Source organism: Phanerochaete carnosa, assembly GCF_000300595.1.
Source record: "Phanerochaete carnosa HHB-10118-sp unplaced genomic scaffold PHACAscaffold_4, whole genome shotgun sequence".
Lineage (NCBI taxonomy): Eukaryota > Fungi > Basidiomycota > Agaricomycetes > Polyporales > Phanerochaetaceae > Phanerochaete > Phanerochaete carnosa.
Window position 1 is genome coordinate 636,549 of NW_006767631.1, and position 16,359 is coordinate 652,907.

At 51.9% G+C, this 16,359-nt stretch overlaps 4 protein-coding genes across 4 annotated transcripts; 2 read left to right on the forward strand and 2 right to left on the reverse strand.

Annotated features, from left to right (window-relative positions):
* Positions 1 to 4,597: 4,597 nt before the first annotated feature.
* Positions 4,598 to 5,639, forward strand: PHACADRAFT_93367 (uncharacterized protein; the record flags this gene model as incomplete). The annotated part of the gene is made up of 2 exons (XM_007394182.1): positions 4,598 to 5,020; positions 5,583 to 5,639. 2 exons carry the CDS (start codon positions 4,598 to 4,600, stop codon positions 5,637 to 5,639), a joined length of 480 nt encoding a protein of 159 aa, XP_007394244.1.
* A 1,125-nt stretch (positions 5,640 to 6,764) lies between these two features.
* On the reverse strand, positions 6,765 to 7,694 carry PHACADRAFT_159957 (uncharacterized protein; the record flags this gene model as incomplete). Its single annotated transcript, XM_007394183.1, has 1 exon — positions 6,765 to 7,694. The coding sequence occupies one exon, from the start codon at positions 7,692 to 7,694 to the stop codon at positions 6,765 to 6,767; it is 930 nt and encodes a 309-aa protein (XP_007394245.1).
* Positions 7,695 to 12,903: 5,209 nt separating this feature from the next.
* On the reverse strand, positions 12,904 to 13,845 carry PHACADRAFT_194015 (uncharacterized protein; the record flags this gene model as incomplete). The annotated part of the gene is made up of 2 exons (XM_007394184.1): positions 12,904 to 13,695; positions 13,768 to 13,845. 2 exons carry the CDS (start codon positions 13,843 to 13,845, stop codon positions 12,904 to 12,906), a joined length of 870 nt encoding a protein of 289 aa, XP_007394246.1.
* Positions 13,846 to 15,076: 1,231 nt separating this feature from the next.
* Positions 15,077 to 16,193, forward strand: PHACADRAFT_194016 (uncharacterized protein; the record flags this gene model as incomplete). Its single annotated transcript, XM_007394185.1, has 3 exons — positions 15,077 to 15,120; positions 15,180 to 15,425; positions 15,476 to 16,193. 3 exons carry the CDS (start codon positions 15,077 to 15,079, stop codon positions 16,191 to 16,193), a joined length of 1,008 nt encoding a protein of 335 aa, XP_007394247.1.
* Positions 16,194 to 16,359: the final 166 nt, after the last annotated feature.

Sequence of the window (16,359 nt, forward strand, 5' to 3'; positions counted from 1 at the left end):
ATGAACAGGCAGAAGCGTACGATGGACTGCAAGCCATGCAGATGGGAACACTGTCAGCACAGGAGTTCTTCTCGAAAGTTGAATTATGCGCCTTCCAGGCGAACATTCACGACTTCGAGGCACATTTCCAGGAGTTGAAATCGCTTCTAGAAAAGGCACTTAGGGCTGACATTATTCGGCTTCTGTATAATTCATCAGAGGAACTCCCCGCTACATACGCGCTATACAAACAACAGGTTGCGCACATCGACCTAAATCAGCAGCAGTACCGTCGGCGAAACCCACAGTCCCAGCGACAAGGACAATTTCAACCTCGGCAGCAGCAGGCACAAAGTGCGCCACGAGCACAGGCTAACGTAGCCGCGCCAGCCGCAAGTGCCCCAGTGCAGACACGTCGCGATGGGACAGGCGTCACATTCGGTGGCAGAGGCCAGCCAATGGAGCTAGACCAAGCACGACGCTTGGGTCTATGTTTCCGATGCAGAGAGAAGGGGCATCTTTCGCGCAATTGTCCTAATCGGCAACAAGCTCAGCAAGTACGAGCCACGAAAACCCCAGTAGTTCCCACCGCCAATACATTCATGCCACTAGCGTCACTCAACGAAGCCCCTGCCGCGACGGCAGAACCATTTGACTGGAAGGCGGCAATTCGCGAAGAGATTCGCACGGCTATGAAGGGTTTTGCAAGCGGTCAGCCGGGCGCGTAGCCGAGTTGACCAAATGTAATTTTACAAACTATCTGTGTTCTTGGTTCGGTGTACCTATGTATATACCAGAAAAAGGGGCGTCCGCAGAGCGGCGCGGAGAGGCACAATCCTCTTGCTTAATTCCCCTGAATAAAAAATTATTGCCTACATCAGAACATCAGACCGAATCTATGCAGTGGCAGTGCCACACACCTTGGACAGCGGCTTGGATCCGCCAATGGATAATCAGCAAAGAAGCCTCGGCGCTTAGATTGCTGACTGAATGGGTACACTCAAAGAAGAGTGTTGATGCCTCTGAAGCCTGTATGAACCAAATCAGGCAGATGAAAGAAGAAGAAGCTATAGACTTCTTAAATGAATTAAGGAAGCAGCCTCGATTCATCCAAGGAAGGAAGGGGACACAGATGGACGTTTCCATGATCATAACCACCCTGGACACACAGCAACGCTTATCAGTCAAAGCGCTATTAGACACAGGATGTACTGGATCTTCCATTGATGCGCAGTTTGTCTGCGATAACAACATCGCTACAAAGAAACTGCCATCACCGATCCCTGTCTATAATGCAGATGGCACGCATAACGCCGGCGGCGCTATCACCGACTTCGTCGAATTAAGGGTGGAAATTCAGGATCATATAGAACGACTTCCATTTGCAGTTACTAATCTAGGGAAGACTCCAATCTTTCTTGGATATGAGTGGTTGCAGATTCATAATCCGTCTATCGATTGGCAGGAACAAGTCATTCAGTTTGATCAGTGCCCGATTACCTGCAAATATGCCGCCTGATTAATTGATATTGATGCCGATCAGGAAGAGCCCAGCGATCTGGAGGCTCGCCTAGAAGAAGGGGATAGAATCTTCATCCTAGACCACGAAACATACTTTGCAACAGGAGCAGCATGTATTCATACCACAGCCATGGACCTGGCGATCAAAGAAAGCCTGAAACACGAAGCCAAGACCTTTGAAAATACCGTCCCAAGTCACTATCACAATTACTCCGACGTATTTAGCAAAGAAGACTTCGACTCTTTACCACAAAGGCGACCGTGGGACCATGCAATCGAACTCACACCAGGCGCGCAACCGATCAGTTGCAAAGTTTACCCTATCTCTGTAAACGAACAGAAAGAACTTGATGAGTTCATAGAAGAGAACCTCCGAACCGGGAGAATCCAACCATCAAAATCTCCGTGGGCTTCTCCGTTCTTCTTCGTCAAGAAAAAAGATGGACAACTTCGACCCGTACAAGATTATCGAAAGCTGAATGAGCTGACGATTAAAAACCGCTACCCACTTCCTTTGATACAGGAACTAGTGGACAAATTGAAGCAGGCGCGGTACTTTACGAAACTAGATGTCCGATGGGGATACAACAACATCTGCATCAAAGAGGGAGACAAAGAAAAGGCAGCATTCTTAACGAATCGAGGACTATTCGAGCCACTTGTCATGTTTTTTGGTCTTACCAATTCTCCGGCTACATTCCAAACTATGATGAACGACATATTCTGAGATCTCATCAGTCAAGGACACGTGGTAGTCTATCTGGATGACATCATGATCTTCACTCAAAATCTAAAAGAACACTGTCGGATCACGCGGCAAGTTCTTCAGATCTTAAGAGAACACAAACTTTATCTGAAACCGGAAAAGTGCGAGTTCGAGAAAGCAGAGATAGAATACCTTGGGATGATAGTAGGAAAAGGAGTCGTTCGCATGGACCCTGTCAAGATAGAGGGAGTTGTCAATTGGCCACGGCCCGAGTGCAAACGAGATATCCAGGCGTTTCTCGGATTTACCAACTTCTACCGAAGATTTATCCGAGACTATGGCAAAATAGCAAAACCACTCAGCTCACTAACAGGCAATGCTACCTTTGAATGGACTGTCGATCAAGAAGTAGCCTTTACAAGCCTGAAGGATGCCCTCTGCACAGCGCCAGTACTAGCTATACCCAACGACGACGATCTATACCGAGTAGAATGCGACACCTCGGACTTTGCCGTAGGAGCCAAATTAGCTCAGAAGCAAGATGGCAAATGGAAACCCGTTGCTTACCTGTCTAAAGCCATGACAGCTGCCAAAAGAAATTACGAGATTTACGACAAGGAACTTCTCGTGATCATGACCAGTCTTGATGAATGGCGTCAGTACCTCATGGGCGCCATACATCCGTTTGAAATATGGACGGATCACAAGAATCTAGAATACTTCTGGAAACCACAGAAGCTCAACCGGCAACAGGCCCGATGGGTAACCGAGTTAGCTGAATACCAATACTCGTTGCATCACAAGCCCGGTAAATCTAATGGCAAAGCAGATGGATTATCTCGCCAAAAGAGGCACAATGCAGGAAAGGAGGACAATTCAGATATCATGTTACTAAAACCAGAACATTTCCGTGCCTTAATTCGTAGTACCATATTTAGTTTAGAAGGAATCGACCAGGACTGGATTACAGAAATTAAAAAATACAAAAAGAACCAGGATTCGCTAGTTACCGTAGCTTTACAGAACAAGGACAAAGACTGGAACGAAGATAGTACCGGACTCGTAACATAGAAGAACCGTATTTACGTGCCAGTAAATAGAAAACTCCGTGAGCAGATCATTGCTCATCACCATGATACCCCATTAGCTGGACACCCTGGTTAATACAAGACGCATGAAATGGTCACGCGTAACTACTGGTGGCCCCGAATTCGAGAAGATATCAGGAAATACGTGGCCAGATGCGAGAAGTGCCAGAAGACCAAGGTTCATACAACACGACCTACCGGACTTCTATTCCCAAATGAAATTCCTTCGCGACCCTGGGAGGTAATCTCCGTAGACAAGATAGGTGTATTACCGGAATCCTTCGGATACAACGCTATCCTCGTGATTGTCTGTATGTACTCTAAACAGATAATTACGATACCAAGTACCATTGAGCTCAACGCCGAAGGATGGGCAAAGGCACTCCGAGACAACGTCGTTGCACATCATGGATTACCCCGAAAGATCATCAGCGATAGGAGAACTGAATTCAAAAATCAGTTCATCTCCGAATTGTACCGATCTCTTAGAATCGAAGCTAATCCTTCAACCGCGTATCACCCCCAGACAGACGGACAAATGGAACGCATTAATCGCGAGATAGAACAATATCTCCGATTGTTTATCAATTACCGACAAGCAGATTGGGCCGAATGGTTGCCACTCGCAGCCTTTTCTTATAACAATAAAGTTTATTTGTCTACCGGGTATACTCCGTTCTTTGTCAATAAAGTGTACCACCCTTATGAGGGAACCCAACCAGTACGAGAAGGATTAAGCGAGAATGTCCAACAGTTTGTCGACAAAATGGATCGAGTTCGCGAAGACACTAGCGCGGCCATCAGTCTAGCCCAGGAAACCATGAAGCGCTTCTACAACAGGAAGAGGAAGAGCAGACCGGAGTACAAAGTAGGAGATAAAGTTTGGCTAGAAGGGATAAACATCCGAACTGACAGGCCAATGAAAAAGCTCAACGATAAGCGATATGGACCCTTCAAGGTCAAACACAAAATCGGTGCTTCTGCCTATGAGTTGGAACTCCCGCGTCAATGGAAACAACACCCGGTTTTCAATGAAAGCCTTCTTAGTCCTTTCCGAGAACCCACATATCCCTTGCAACGACGAGAGCCGATAATCCCTGACCTCGTAAATGGCGAGGAAGAATGGGAAGTCGAAGACATTCTTGACTCCCGTCGTGATCGAAATGGAAACCTGGAGTATCAGGTGCTCTGGAAGAACAGCCCCCACGGCGATCGCCATTCCTGGGAATCACGGGTGAACTTAACCAACTGTCAAGAACTCCTTCAGGAATTCCATGCTAGACGTCCCGACAAACCCGCGCCTATGACGATTCGAATTCCCCCTTTATTAACAAGACCCGTTCACATACTCACGCATGATACCACTCTCTTGGTACAACGAATGGGTGGAATTCTCCCGAAGCAAGGGACTGAAGAGTCGGCGGGGTTTGATCTTTACTCAGCTGAAAGCGTTCAGATACCGGCACGGGATCGCAAGATTGTCGGCACCGGCATAGCAATACGTGCCCCTCACGGAACCTACGCACAAATTGCGCCACGAAGTGGATTAGCGGTCAAAGGGATAGACGTCGGTGCTGGAGTCGTAGACCAAGATTACACCGGAGAAGTGCGCATAGTGTTGATCAACTCCACCAGTCAATCCTTTCAGGTACGCGCCGGCAATCGAATCGCACAAGTCATTTTGGAACGCATTGCGTCATGTAATATCGAGGAGGTGTCAAGTTTAGTGATGTGCGGGCTCGGCTTGGGCTCAAAGCCCGGGCTTGGGCTTGTGGCGACGTCAAGCCGAGCCCTGAGCCCGAGCCGAGCCCGAGCCCGGCCCAAGCCTTGGGCTTAAGCCCGGGCTTGCTCACAATACAACGAGTGTTCCGGTGCTATCAAAAGGGAATGTATTTGGGTGTAGTAGATTAATACTGCATGTACTCACTAAATTATAACCTCCAGAAGATCTACACCTGTGGAACAAGTCGAGTCGCAGTGAAGTCCACGAGTGTGCGCCTACGGCAGGCACCAGATGGTGACGCACAATCGTGCTCGGCGGGAGCCGTTACATCTAGAATATCTACATTTTGTCTTCTATGTGCATATTAGGTCGCTCTCTCCTTATTATGAACTCAGGGAACAGTAACAAAGCCAGCACACCCAAGCCTGGGCTTCCGGGCCGGGCTTGGGCTTGACTACGCTCTGAGCCCGGCCTTGAGCCCGCTGCCAGGCTTGACTCGGGCCAGGCTTTTTGGGCCGGGCTTGGCGAGCTTGGAGGCTTTGAGGCCCGGCCCGCACATCACTAGTCAAGTTTAATGGAAACTCAACGAGGATCAGGAGGCTTTGGATCGACTGGTAAATAATCATGAGGACACGATTCTAGACGGGGGGGTAATGTCATGAATATTATGCATTCCGGGTGGTTCTCCCAGATTCCATGGTATTCTTTTACTTTCTATACACCTCTGTATATTCGTAGGATATTCTATATACTCAGTCTGACATGTATATAAGGAGCTCGTACTGCTCAATAACAAGCCAGACTCGAGCTGGTCTTTCCTCACCTATTTTCCTCTCGTCTGTCTCCTCAGCTTCGTCGTAACCCAGTCCAGTTGGATTGTAGGTTGCTGACACAAAGTCGGCGGATGGCTCGAGAATGATTTTTGTACTTGTAGCAGCTGCGTTTGATGCTTTTGATGTAAAAACCCAGAATCACACGAAATTGCGATGCTTGGTTCACTTACTGCCAGTGACATGTGACACTTTGTGTGCTTTTCATTTGCAAGTGTCATTGCCGCACGTGACTGCATTACGACCGCATTCAACGCCATTGGTGACAGCGAGCGATGGTGGGGCGGTGGGGGCGCACCGCCAATAGTGAACGCTCCGCTTGAAGCAACAGTTCCGGTTCCTGACCTTGTTTTCGAGGCTACTTATGATATCGGAAAGAGTGGGCCTGTAAGTTAAATGCTCTTATGAAGGTTCACGATTGGTATTGGACAAAATAGAGAAATCTCTCAGAGAGTGAGATTATACTCACAAGCAGGCAGACAAATGCTGATGTATAATAAGTGCGCGTTCGCGAGCATATGTGCACCGACGCGCATATATATATGCACCTATGTGCACTTAAATATACACATATGCGCCGTCATAATACTCAATCTCTCAATCACCATAAAATCTGGGACTCGCGTGAACGTCGATAACGTACTGCTATCAGTGTATACTTGCGCGCATGTATGTGCACGTACGTGCACGTACATCAGTCTAGTGCTGGATGCCGGTAAACGTCTATCTAAGGAACTGTAAGTATAGCACATCAATGCCTAGAACAGGCTGTTGGGATGGCCAGGTAGGAGCACTCGAGGTATGAGTGGATACTGCCGGCGGATTCTACGTTTAATCCTGGTTGATTCAATCACGCCCTAAATGCTGGCAGCGACCAAGACAACTCGTCATGAATAACATATTGATCAAGCGGTGATTTATTTACATTCTCTCCAGAGCGGCGTTAACGATTGCGACACCACCAACACTGCGGCCTCCAGCTTGTCTCGGAGATCGTCATCCAGCACCGTGCTAAACAGTGCCCGTGCGCGCCACTTGTCCGGATGGAATCTTCGATGCGCCTTTACCACAAGCTCTTTATATTCGCTAGCTCCCACCGACGCACGCAGCTCGGAAAAGAATGTCTCTACCGAAGACCAGTCAATGTGCTCGAACTTGAGCTCGTCGGGGTGGCGGAGGTCGGGCCATGGGACGCTCTCGAACGTGAGTGGCTGGACATCGCCAAACTTGATCTCGTCAAACTCAAAGCTCACTACCTTAAACTTGTTGATGGCGTGCTTGGGACCCCAACTGACTTGACAAGTTCGCGATAACTGGTCCCTTTGCTTGCATCTCGCTCGCTCCTTAGCGGAGGCAGCTTCGTACGCCCGCTGTCGCTTCTCTTCCTCCCCAATCCCCTGGTCCTTATCTGAATTTGAACGCCCTCTCCCATCCCCTGTGCTGTCGCTGTCTCGAGGCTGTTGATCGTTCTCTTCCTGAGCGTGCAGCTCCTTCATCTTCCAGATCGACTCAGCCAGCTCGGCGCGCCTAGAAGTCTCCTCTTCTTCTGCCTGAGTTTCTTCGGTCATCTTCTGCTCGTCCAACTGTGACTGCTCTCGTATTCGCTGCAGACGGACTTCTTCCGACTGTGCTGTTTGACGACGGCGAGCTAACTCCTCCTCCTGTTTCTTAGCCGATTCCAACTCTCCCCCTGCCTCGTCGAGCTCTCGCGCAACTTCCGCTCGCTGCTGCTTTGCTTCGTTGAGCAACCTTTCTGCTTCAGCCACGGCAGCATCGGCTTCAGACATGCGCCCCTTGAGCCCCTCGTGGCGTTCCCCCGCCTCCGTCGCGACCTTACTCGCAAGCATCTCGCCAGTTTCCTTGGCCTCCCGCACCGAGCGGGCATTCATTTCTGCCTCCTCGGCCGCTTTCGTAGCACGCATGGCTGCATTTCTCCTCTTGGCATTGCGTTCCATGACGGCAGATGCTTCCGCTCGCAGGCGCTGGGCTTCGCTTCGGAGCCGCTGGACCTCTTCATCGCGTTCCGCACGCCTCCGCTCGCGTTGTTGGGAATCTGGCTGCGCTTGAGTCTGAGGCACGGACCCGTCCTGCTTGTCGGGATCAGACTGGGCGCTCTTTGATTTAGCTTGCTCGCGCTGTTCGGCCGATTGCTGTACATGCCGTCAGCCCTCCTCAAACTCACGTAGCGCTCAGCATCCTTACGTTGCGCTTTTGCTCCTGCTCAGCTTGGGGAGTTGGCTTGGCACCGAAGCGAAATGTGCTTTGATCGGTCGGTTCAAAAAACCGGACGTATATCTTGTTCGACCCGAATAGCTTGTCCTTCATCTCTTGTAGTGCGGAGGCAGCTGAGCATGTTGGTGAGCCACGAATGGTAGCGGAATGGAGGAGTCACCACTACCATCTTCTCGTTTACTATACACGATGTACGCGTGACAGTTGACTGTTCTGGGATGCACAACCTTCATACTGGGCGAGCGTCAACAACGATGACCTAGTTGGTACAAGAAAGTCTCACCTGACGATTTTTCCAAACTAATCGTGGACAGATGTCACATAGTGAGTATCCCGAGGGCATGAATCACGATGCACGTTTACCCGCTTAAATCTGCCTCGAATATCGTTCTCGTGAAAGGAAGCGCCAAGGTTCTGGACATGGACAGTAAGGGAGCGGTATAGACTTTTCGAAACGAACATACCAAGCACATAATACTCGCAGGATTAATGGTTCGCAGGATAAATGGTTGCATACTCTTGAGAGAACGGTGGAGAGCGTGACGGTGTGTTTGCGCATACTGTGCATGTTCTTCTTCCCAATACTCCAGAACGCATGTTGGCTCCGGAAACCCTATGTCGACATTAACTCGCACCGATACCAGTGGTCCGGCATGTCTAAACCACTGAAAGACCTTTTGCGCAGTGCAAAGGAGGAGAAGGTGGTTCACCACCTTCTTACTCTTCACATACTGAGGGTAAAGTCGCTTCAGAGGTATAGAGGATTCGAGGTTGGGGGAGTGTGAGATGCTCAAGCTATGGGCAGGCTCTACATTGGGCACAGTTACGTTCTGAAGGGTAGCAAGTGCCATTTCGGCTGCCAGTATCAATGAGACAATGTACATGCCATATTGAAGAACGACACACCGTAGAACATACTCTCAAAGTGTACTGTCCACCGCATCCTTCCGCTGGCACCCGCACAGCCGCTACGTCCTGCAGAGTTCACCGTCCCATATTTCTCGAAGAGTGGCTCAATGTTGTTCCAGGCAATGTGTTTTGGGACATCGACAAGATACAGCGTCGGCTGAGTGAGCAGAGGGTGTGGCGCGTCCAGAAAGTCCTTGGCCATGGGGCATGTAAGGGTTCTTCTCGGGAGTAAACAGTCTCGTGAGTATTCCGCAAGGGATTCTAGGAGTAACAGGCACGAAGGGCAGAAAACCGCCGGGCACGACGCGCGGGCCTCGCGCGGCTTGTTGTGTTTGGGACCCAGACCGACTTTGCCTGCTCTGATACTGCAAGCGCTCGCCTGTAAGGTAACACCTTCCAAACGTTTATTTTTATTTTTATTAAATTAATCCATGTTCTCCTAGTGCGTACGACCTGGTACATGAGCACCTACTAATATGCCTTCCAAACGTTGGCGGGCCTTGGAAGGGGTTCCTTTTCCTGCCGATGTTCAGCGTTCGACCGCCTAGTGACGGTATACCTGTCGCGCAACGTGCCCCACAGTGATATTTCTATACTGGCGGATGTCCAATGCATCTCATATACTATAAGCATAGCATACCAGTGCCTAGACCAGGCTGCTGGGATGGAGCGGTAGAGACCTATCTCTGGCACTCGAGATGTACGAGCTGTAAATGCCGACAGCGACCACTCATGACAAAAGGTTTCGTCATGAATGACTGATCACTCAAGCAGAGATTCATGGGCATTCTCCCCTAAACGGCGTTCACGGATGCCACAATACCACCAGCACTGCGACCTCCAGCATATCTGGGTGATCGCCGTCCAACATCGCGCTAAGGAGTGCCCAGTGCCTGCGCGCGCCACTTGTCCGGATAGAACCCTCGATGTACCTTCATCACAATCTCTTTGTATATATTTGCCAGCTCCCACCGACGTAGTACGCAGCTGGGAGAAGAACGTCTCTACCGAAGACCAATCAATATGCTCGAAGTTGAAGCCGCCAATAGGACGGAACGGAAGAACATGCCCAACTTGAGGGCAATAAACATTAATTAAGGATTCCGTCTCCGTACATTGCGGCCTATGTCTGCTCTCCAGACTTCTCCCTCTCGTCGCCAACCTCAATTCCTTCTCGGCCTGGCTGCTCATGCGCATTCTTGTCCCCACCGTAACTTCCAACCTCGCTTCCACCCGGCGGTCCAGGGCTATCCTCGATACCAACGTCCCCTTCGTCCACTCGTGCACCGCCTCTGCTCACACCTTCCTCAGTCGCAACATCTCCTTTACTTGCATCGTCCCCAATCTCATCGAAGCGCCTCTTGCCTTTCGTGATGGCGTCACGATCATCTGCGCGCGGTCCTTCGTTCATCGACCCTTCCTTCACGTCTGTGCGCCTCCCTGTAACGCCCACACCTACATGCGACTCCTTCGGGTCCTGGTCATTGCTACGAACCCTCTCCCCCAGCCCCGCCGAGGACAGCTTCTCCCGCGACGAGTTGCCCTGAGCTGGCTGGATCGTCGATTGCGAGGACGTCGGAGGCTTAGCGATATCCCCCGATGACGGCGTATACGCAGAATTAAAGGGGCCAGGCTCGAGCTGTCGCAATTTAAATCGCTCCTGCTCCCGGAGCTTCGCGAGTTTCGGGTATTTCGAGACATCCTCTGGTAAGATGAAGGAGCCGAGCGCGATGATGAGATCGTCTGGGAAGACTGGTTCGCGCGTGGATAAAATCGGAGCCCGAAGTGTTGCCACTGTGCTCGAACGACTGTATGAGGACGAGACACTTCCCGGCGAGCTCTCGATCCTCGGTAAGCAGCTCATCCGGAGTGAGAGTTGCAGGGAGGGACCAGGAGTATTTCATGGCCTTAGCGTGCCACCCTCCCTCGGTGAAGTACCTGTGCAAGGCAGCGTGTGTTGCGTTCCAGAGGCTCGTCCAACTAGCCGGATTTGGAGAATTCGACATGGATGGCGCTGGCTTTGGGGGTCCCGCACCAGGACTCGACGGAGACGGCGCTGGCTCTGGAGGCCTCGCACCAGGATTCGATGGAGGCGGCGCTGGCTTTGGAGGTCTGGCACCGGGATTCGATGGCGCTATCTGAGTCTGTGAAGCCTCCGAGGCCCCCTTGGCGAGCCGGATGTGGAGGTAACAGAAGCGGATCATGTCTATTGGGTTGAATCTTCGTGTGCTGTCAAACTTGCCGTCCGCATAATCTTGTGCAACCATCGTTGAGCTCTCTATCATTATTGTCTGGTTTGAGCGATCTGAGTGGTCGGAGTGGTCGGAGTGGTCTGAGCGGTCTAAGCAGGGCAAGTGAATTGAAGTACTGTGAATGAGCAGCGTAGAGCGCACCATGGCTATCGGCCTGCGCAAACGCATCCATGCACAATTTTAGCATATCCGAGCGTGAAGTATGTGTCTGGTGATGTAGCGATGAGTACGTGTGTGATAATGTGAGGTGAGTGTTACGCCGGTTCCTCCAAAAGGCGGCAAGGTTTGCAGTCGCATCATTTCTCCTGCCCATGTCTGATAACTCCCAGAGAATGTGGAAAGACTCATCCCGGCCTTCGAGGGCACATAGAGCGTCGGACTCGCTCACCGACTGTAACACAGAGTAGACGAGCTTCCATATGTCAGTCAATATTGGATGTGCTTTCTTGTGCCCGAAGAGGGCAGGCTTCTGGAACAACACCGCATACAACGAGCGCGGCTCGACCGTGGGAAAGCTTGAGTGGTGCGGGCGAAGAAATTCTGCATACATGAAAAGTACCGTGTATAGACAGCCGCTGTCGTGGTTTCCGTCCTCGTACACCGGGCGTAGTCGATCGAATAGCGGGACAAACCCGAATGGCGTCTCGTTGTCACGTGGGGCGATCCATTTCGCAATCGAGCGCGCCGCTGTCCATTGGGGTCCATCAGCGAGGAGGCCGCGCAGACGGACCACCGCGGAGTTGGGAAGGGGATATAGAGAGCTGGAGAGAAGGAGTAATGTCGTCTTGTGCAGCCAATCGGGACTGGAGACGAGCAGGAGGCCACTGGGGTTGTAGCGGTCTACCAGGTCGACGAGCGCCTTCATGAAGATGCTCCATACCGGACGAGTCAACGAGGCGAGGTCCGGGATGGCGCGCAGCCTGACCGGTAGGAGGTCGTCGGCGTGGAGGCCACTCACAGTACCGAGGCGGGAAACGATGAGGTGAACAATGACAGAGAGCGACTGGGCGGGGTCGTGTACGTGCTGCTTTAACATATCCAGCACTTTTAGAAGAATGTCATCGCTCGTCATGGCTGCAAGCTTGGACAGCGGCATGTCCCGATCGTCCTGGCCATCGTTTCCGCAGACTATGTGCAGCCGATAGAACAACGAAAGAAGGTCAATTTCCGGCTTGCTGGAACGTGAGGCTATCAACTGAACGACTGCACTATTTTCAGCAAGCGAATTTGATGTACCGATGAGAAGGCTGCAAAGACATGCAAGTGCGGAGCTGGGGAGTGAATACTGAGAGATGAAGAGAAGTAGCAGCGTCGTCTTGTGTGGCCAGTCAGGGCTGGAGTCGAGCAATGGCCCGCTGGACTGACGGCTGCCGGCCAGGTCGGCGAGCATGTTCATAAATGCAATCCATGCTCGTCGGGGCAGTAACGTGAGGTCCGGGATTTGTTGTAGCCTGACTGGATGAAGGCGCTCCTTCTCGATGCCAGAGCGACTCAAGATAAGATCGACAATGAACGAAAGTGATTGTGCTGGACCGTGTGGCTCGGAGCGCTGCTGGAATATGTTCCACATTGTCGAAAGCAGATTATCATCTGCGATAATAGCGTCCATGGTTAACAAAATGTCTTTGTCGTCCTGGTCACGAGTGACAACTTGATCTTCTTCCTAGTCATCCGTGATGTCGGTCTTCTCCTGGTCCTCGTCTAGAGCCTGCCAGTGGGTGGCGGGATACGGAAGCGAGGGCCGAATCATGGTGATCGCCCTCGCAAGGATCAAGGTCAATAGGCGGCGCATGTTCATCAGTGAGCGGCGCATGTTCCTGGTCAATGAACGGCGTATCTTCATCGTATGTGTCCTCGCGGCCCGCACCACAAGTTTAAGCAGCGGCATCTTGTATGGGCATCGCGGTGAGACGAGTGGTGCAAGCGTAGCCGCAATGAGCAAGAACGCCCAGCCAGAGACGAGCGGCACGTAGGTGAGTTCCATCCGCTTATCAACATTCGCAGTGAAGATGGAGAGTCCGATGAAGAACAGCCCGAGCGAGAGCTGCAGAAGGATAGGGAGTACAGCCGCAATTTCAAACACCTTCCACTTCTCGATCCCCGGCTTCCGGTCCTGCCGTGTGCGAAGACGCTCTTGCGGCGCGGTGTACTCGACCGCGAGATACTCCCGCAACCACTGCTTAACGAGTATGCTGAACGACGCAGTCGCAAGGCTAACGATGAGGCTTGCAAACCAGAGGCCGTTCACACGAACGGCCCATAGCGGAGCTGTGAAGGGAGGAGGGATGGGGAGCGACCGGGCGGTGGAGTTGAGAGTTCCAGACGTGATGGTGTAGCTTTGCGTTTGTACAGCGATACGTTCGAGCAGAAAGGTTATTTGGGCGTTCGGTTCTGGCTGGAGGTCCGAGTACGATTCGACAACGAAGGCTGACAGGACGGCTGAGTACAGACAAGCCTATCGCCAGACGCGGATTATGTGAGACAGTGGTCAGATGGGAGCCAGGAACAGTTAAGCTGTTAAACTCACGAATACTAAGTTGTTGTCGATGTCTTCTTTGCAGTCCCGAACCTTCTCCTCGTCGTATTCACGCGCAGTCTTGGCCATCGTCTGCCAGCCTGTCGGGGGAGAAGTCTCAACCTAACGCACGGCTCCGGCGGGCTGTAACGTTTATCCTCTTAGGTCCGACAAGAACTCATGACGCAGAGCATACCGGAGTTTCTTGCTGCAACATCCTTGGTGCAACAATAAAACGTCAAGCTTACGAGAGTCTAGTGGAAGAGGTGGTGAGAGATGCAGTGAGAAACGGACCGTCGCAGGCATGGTACTGCTCTTGCTAGCCTCGAGCACGTATGTAAGGCATGTTCATAGCACCTGGGACACTCTCATGGTGATTCCTTGTCAGCATGCTGTGAAGCATAACATGCACACCTGTCATTAATTCAGAGACGGCTGGCGAATTCATGAAGCCGTGCGTCCGACGCGTGGTGCGAAGTAAGGTTGCTGCCAAGAATCTCGCAGCGTCTGCAAGGCACACGGCTGATCAACCTTTCCGAATTGAGCAGTCTCCCTCTGGCCGAAAACTCTGTTGCGGCGGTTCTGAGTGTTCTAAATTCAGGCTCTATTGGTCGTCTCTCTGCACTCCCCGCCAAATATTGTTATGCGCAGACGTCGTGGTGTTCAAATGCATTGTTCAAATCCTCATTTCGAGAGTTCAGCCAGACTTACTTTGCGATTCTCCGGATAGGAGGTTGTATAACGGATCAGCTTAACGCCCATCGACGATGTAGGAGGTGTTCTTGTTCAGTATCCCAACAGTCTTCACTTACTGGCTTCGCTGCAATAAAGGCCACTGCTGTCCAGACTCAGAAGGTTTCTTTCTTTCTCCCCCTCGTTTCCCTGTGGCTTTGATTTTTGTCTTTTTGGGCTTGGGCTGACCTTGCCAGTGCGGTTCCTCCTACAAGTCCCATTCCAGCGAAAGTCACCAATCTCGAAGAATCTGCGACTGAACAATGCTAAGTAAGCCTGCCCTCTCCCGCTCATGTCGGCCCCGTGAACAGCCTCATGTCAAGCCAGGCCTGCAATTGGACGCACACAGTTCCGCTGCCGAGATAGGTTGTGCACAGTGGGACATTCGTTGTCGAAGAAGAGATGCATGGAAGGCATAAACTAATGGAAGGTCTGGGGTGTGCCCCAATCAATGCCAGACGCTTTTTGCGCGTAGCACCATGCACCCTTAGGGTCCTCCCGGTGGCGTGCCGAAGCTGCACGGTCTTGAGGGCGTGTGGGACTCGCGCTGATGCCGCTAAGTCCAGATATGAGCTGCTTTAGTGCCTGCATGTTGGCAGAGGAAGATGTCCATTCTTTCACGCACGAAGACAGGTACGAGCTCGCCACTGTCGTCTGAATGTCTCTGACGAGCCCCCGCAGATGTTCCACAGACCCACTATCGGAGGCATCCGCCTCGGTGCCGCGGGACTGGTCGCTCTCGCTAACCGCAAGACGATCGCACGACGGACGGCCCTCATCGGCAGCGCCTCCTTCCTCGATGTCCTTCTCCTCTCGCCTGGCATACATTGCCAGCAAGAAGCCGCCGAGATCAATGGCGGAGAGTATCCTCTCACAGGCGCTATGCACAGCGCCGCCGGTTGGATCTTTCGCATCGAGATCCCGGCTACCTTCAGAGTGTCGGGAAATCAAGCCACCTCACAACCGTCCGTGTCTCAAATGAGATAAGGGAGGGGTCTTTCGGCCTCTTCGGAGAGCTACTTCGCATCGAGTTCTGGGCCTCTATCCTCTTTCTTATCGGCATCACCGCGAGCATAGTCGCCATCGTCCTCCTCGTGGCTGTTTTCCGCGATTGGTGGGCGCTAGGCGTGCTGGGTATGCTCATGCTCGCACGCGTGCTGAACGCGTGTGTCATCAAGCTGCGGCACGACAAGTACGGGTTCAAGGGCAAGAAGGAGGGTAATAGTCCATGCGATTTTCTGATCATTCTTAGCCAGGATCGCTGGGTGCGCATGCGAGGAGGAGTGGACGATATCAAGGAGGTGGCAGCCGGGCTGCGAGAGCCTGGGACACTGGAAAGCTTTGCCGTGACTTTCGCGAAGATGCCCGTATACTGCTCTGCGGCACTGGCAGGGAACACCACCACCGCCGGCAGCCTCCTCTTGGCCTGCCTTCTCCTGTTCTCTGCCGGTATCCTTGGGTTGTCGAACGCCGCGATGCATTCACTTCACATGCTCGGCCGTATAGTCAGCGTCGAAGGCAAACCTGTACGGTACGAACATAGACTCAGCATGGTCAGGGATATGATCCAAGAGACCAAACACACGGAATGGACTTTGCGTATGTCCATGATCACCGAGTCGGAAGTTGTTGAACTAAAGAGGGCAATTGAACGTGGTAGGTGCAACGATGACACGCGGGTACACGTCACTTACTGCAGCTTTTAGATTCAGCAGCGACATCAATACAAACGCCAGCAGGCGCACTTCCACTGGACAGTGTGGACAGTGTGGTACAGCCCGAGTCGCCTTCCGGATGTATACAGCTGGATCTTAATAACGAGAGCAACTTGGAACGAGGCCTGTCCAGTCGCCCTAACAGCGAGCATAATTT